The 4,556-nt window shown below is 40.3% G+C and overlaps 1 protein-coding gene across 1 annotated transcript; it reads right to left on the reverse strand.

Annotated features, from left to right (window-relative positions):
• Positions 1-3,226: 3,226 nt before the first annotated feature.
• On the reverse strand, positions 3,227-4,327 carry LOC120928487 (olfactory receptor 1361-like). Its single transcript, XM_040339582.1, has one exon. It carries the CDS (start codon positions 4,234-4,236, stop codon positions 3,304-3,306), a length of 933 nt encoding a protein of 310 aa, XP_040195516.1. The 5' UTR covers positions 4,237-4,327; the 3' UTR covers positions 3,227-3,303.
• Between the last annotated feature and the right edge of the window lie 229 nt (positions 4,328-4,556).

Consider the following 4,556-nt stretch of genomic DNA (forward strand, 5'->3'; position numbering starts at 1 on the left):
ATTTTCACAGCAAAAAATGCTATAAAAATGCATTGTTTACTGTGAGAATGACAATTGCAGTGTGTGAGTTAACCACTAGGGGGCGCTGTAGGGGTTATGTGTGACCTCATATGTTTTTCTAACTGTAGGGGGGCGGGGCTGGACGTGTGACGTCATTGATCGTGTTTCCCTATATTAAGGAACACACGATCAATAAAGCTGCCACTGTGAAGAACGGGGAAGCTGTGTTTACACACAGCTCTCCCCGTTCTTCAGCTCCGGGGACCGATCGTGGGACTCCGGCAGCGATCGGGTCCGCGGGTCCCGCGGCCGTGGTCACCGAGCTTCGGACTGGGTCTTGGGCGCGCGCTACGGGTGCACGCCCACGACCCACGGCTGTGCACTTAAAGAGGACGTACAGGTACGTGCTTGTGCCCAGCCGTGCCATTCTGCCGACGTATATCTGCAGGAGGCGGTCCTTAAGTGGTTAAGGCCCATACACACGGTAGGACTTTTTGCCAACAAACTTCAAAATGAGCAAGTTTGCAAAAAAATCCTACCGTGTGTACGCTCCGTCGGACAAACTTTTTTGTTTTTCATCGGACAAAAGTTCACTCTGCAAACGGACAAACGTTTCGGCAACAAAAGTCCGATGGGGCCTAGTCCTACTGTGTGTACAGCAAGCCATCGGACTTTTGTACAAAGTGCAAATACGCATGCCCAGAACCAATGTTAAAATCAACCAACAATAGCAGAAGTTGACCAAAGGGTGGCGGTAAAGAGCAGAAAAGAGCAGAAAAACCACGTGATGTTGGGAACGTTTTAGGAAAGTTTGCAGAAAAGTCTGAGCATGTGTATGCTATGGGTGTGCCCAGCCAACTCCCTTCGGACAAAAATCCAAGGAAACGTTTGTTTGAAGTCCGATCGTGTGTATGAGGCTTAAGACATGTGCAATTCATTTAGTTCTGAATAATTTTAAACAAATTTAGACAAATTCAAAAAAATCTGAATTTGCGAATGTTCTAATTTTTACAAAAATTCGGAAACTGGAAACTCAGAAATACGAAATTAGAAAATTAGAAATTAGAAATTCGGAAATTAGAAATTCGGAAATATGGAAATTTGCCTATATTTTGACGTTTGCCAAGGGGTGGCACGTTTGCAGGTGGGGTTCTGTCTCAAAGTGGGGGTATTTCTATAAGTGGAAGCACTTCTGACTCTGCACTTGTCTGAAGATTTCTTCTCTGTCTCTCCACAGGTATGTTCGCAGCATCCACCCAGAATTGAAAACTGAAAAGTGTTTATTTCCATTTGAAATTCAAAAATCTGAAAATTCAGAAATCCAAAAATAAGAATGAAAATCCAAAAATTCAAAAGAACGAAAATCCAAAAACAAGAACAAAAAAATTCTAAAACCAGAAAGTTTGAAAATCTGAAATAATAACCAATAATAACTTAACTATTACTAACTATTAAATTATAGGTATTGGAATTTCCTTTCAAATTTGTCTGTTAGTGAATGAATACGAAATTATCCAAAGTTAGGAATTATCCGTAATAACGAAAGCTGTATCTAAACGAATGGAATGTAATAAATTATTAATAATAGATAACAATAATAATAAAAATGTATTATTATTTATTTTTAAATTATTACTCCATTATGTTCCATTTGTTTAGATGCAGCATTTTTTTATTTTGGATAATTCGTAACTTCAAATTTGTATTTGTTACATTTACTAACAGCCAAATTTGAAAGGAAATTTCAATACCTATAATTTATTAGTTAGTTATTATTAGTTATTATTTAGAATTTTTGGATTTACGCATTTTCGTTCTTTCAAATTTTTGGATTTGACTTTCTTACTTTTGGATTTTCGAATTTCCGAGTCTCCTCTCCCCTGAAAGAACCGGGATCTGTGTGCTTCTTCTTGTGGCTCAAGAAGAATCACATTAAGGTCATGGAGTGGCTTAATCAGTCTCCAGACCTTAATCCTATAGAAACTTTATAGAGGGATCTGAAACTTCGAGTTGCCAACAGACAGCCAGGAAACCTTATGCCGCATACACACGATCATTTTTCGGGTTGTAAAAAACGACGTTTTTCAGGCTCTAGAAAAAACAATGTTTTTTTCAACTTCATCATTAAAACGGCCTTGCCTACACACGATCATGAAAAAAAAAATGCTCTAGCAAAGCGCGGTGATGTACAACGCGTATGACGGCACTATAAAGGGGAAGTTCCATTCGCCTTTGAGCTGCTTTAGCTGATTCTGTGTTAGTAAAAGACGATTCGCGCTTTTCTGTCTGTTACAGCGTAATGAATGTGCTTACTCCATTACGAACGGTAGTTTTACCAGAACGAGCGCTCCCGTCTCATAACTTTCTTCTGAGCATGCGCGGATTTTTCAAGACGTTAAAGCCCACACACGACCATTTTTTACAACCCGAAAAACGACAACGTTAAAAAACATTGTTAAAAAATAGAGCATGTTCGAATTTTTTTTTTCTGTTTTTCAGAACCCGAAAAATGCTCTGGAGCCCACACATGATCGTTTTTAATGAAATTAAAAAAAACTTCATTTTTTACAACCCGAAAAATGATCGTGTGTACGTGGCATTAAGGATTTAGAGAAGATCTGTAAAGCTGATGGATCGTTTTCATCAGACTAAACCGATCGTGTGTGGGTCCCATCGGTTATTTATCCATCAGCTAAAAAATTAGGAACTTGTTTTAAAATTATCTGATGGATAAAAAACCTATAGAAAAAAAAACGATCGTCTGTAGGCACGTCCATCGGTTAAAAATCCACGTATGGTGGCCTGGCACCGGAGCGAGATGGCAGCCTAGTGTGAGAGCTCCGCTGTCCAGACCCTCAGACTTGCTTACAATTAGCTGATTCCCTCGGTTCTCAACTACCACAATGGCGGGCAGGAACCAGGCACCGACCCGCTCGCAGATGGATCCCTCCACGCAGCTCAGCAAGACCATTCCGGCGATGTTCCGCACAGCGCCGCCGGACGCCCCCTCTCCGTCAGCTGAAGCTAGAAGAGAGAGAGAGAGAGCGGCTCTAATTAAATTTGTTGTGCCACCGCCTTGCCTCCTGCCCGCTGTTTTCCTCCCCAAGAATAATGCCACTGATTTCTAGGGGGGGCAAACGCCCTCCCTTGCCCTATGGAGCGGACGCCCATGGAAACGGTCCTTCAGTCCTTTTTCATCGGTTTTGACCAATCATGTGTACACGGCCTTAGTGGTTAAGTAATGTGTAAGTAATACAAATTCTACTTAGTATCAGAGAACATGAAGATACATTTTATTTTAGCTTAGCTAGGAGAAAAGCATTGAGTGGTGAGTTTCTTCATAGCCTGTTTTACATCTTGGTTCCTTAGGCTGTAAATAAAAGGATTTAACATAGGAGTAATGATCGTGTAAGCCTTGCTAACGATGCGATCATACTGGGAGGAGTAGTCTGATGATGGGCGGATGTAAATGAATATTACAGTGCCATAGAACAAGGATATGACCATGAGATGAGAAGAACAGGAGGAAAAGGCTTTGCTTCGGCTACTGCTGGTCTTTATTTTCACTATACTAGATGCAATGCGCACATAGGAAATAAGTATCAAAAGGAACGGAATAACAATAGGCACAGAACCTTCGGTATATATTAGGAGCTCAGCTAGTGAAGTACTGGAGCAGGAGAGTTTGATGAGTGATGTCACATCACAGAAGAAGTGGTGGATTAGTCTGTCCTCACAGTATTTTAATTGTGATAGAGTATAAGTGTGCACTAATGAATTCAGAGAAGATGCCACCCAGCAACTGATATTCATCATGAGCATAACTCTATCATTCATCAATGATACGTAGCGTAAGGGAGTACAAACAGCTAAATATCGATCAAATGCCATGACCGACAAGAGAAGACTTTCATTGGTGCCCAGAAGAACAAAGAAGTACATCTGCAGGAAACAGCCATGGAAGGAGATGGAGGTTCCTCCTCGAAGAATGCAGGACAGAAGCTTGGGAACCGTCACGGTAGAAAAAGAGAAGTCCACTACTGACAAGTTACCTAAGAAAAAGTACATTGGTGTGTGCAACTGTGCAGAAAGTATAATAGAACTTATTAAAAGTAAGTTAGCCGTCCATGTGAGGGCGTATATGACCAGAAGGGTGGAGAAGAGAACACCGTGGTTGTAGTGAAGGTCTGAGAAGGACAGAAGGATAAAGCCGGAGGTAAGATTTAATGTATCCATCACTTATGCTCTAAAACGTTCTTTGTGATGATTCCAAATTCACATAATCCGATTCTACTTGTTGTTGTATTTGCAGATTTCTCTGTTATGCCATTCCTGAAAATGGAAATTGGGTACAGTATTGTATATTATGTTTTTTTTTTTTGTTTTGTTTTTTTACCTACTTTTTTAAAATGCATTAAACACTTCTGTCTTATCAGCAATTTCTTTGGAAAATCTATTCACATTTGTATCTACATTTTTACATTAAATCATCCTTGTGCCCTATGCAGTGACATTAAAGTGTACAGTCATATGCAAAAGTTTAGGAACCCCTGACC

Source organism: Rana temporaria, chromosome 2 (genome assembly GCF_905171775.1).
Source record: "Rana temporaria chromosome 2, aRanTem1.1, whole genome shotgun sequence".
NCBI classification, from domain to species: Eukaryota; Metazoa; Chordata; class Amphibia; order Anura; family Ranidae; genus Rana; species Rana temporaria.

Excerpts from the sequence above, each read along its gene's own strand:
- LOC120928487 (XM_040339582.1), bottom strand. The coding sequence starts at position 4,236 with ATGGATACATTAAATCTTACCTCCGGCTTTATCCTTCTGTCCTTCTCA.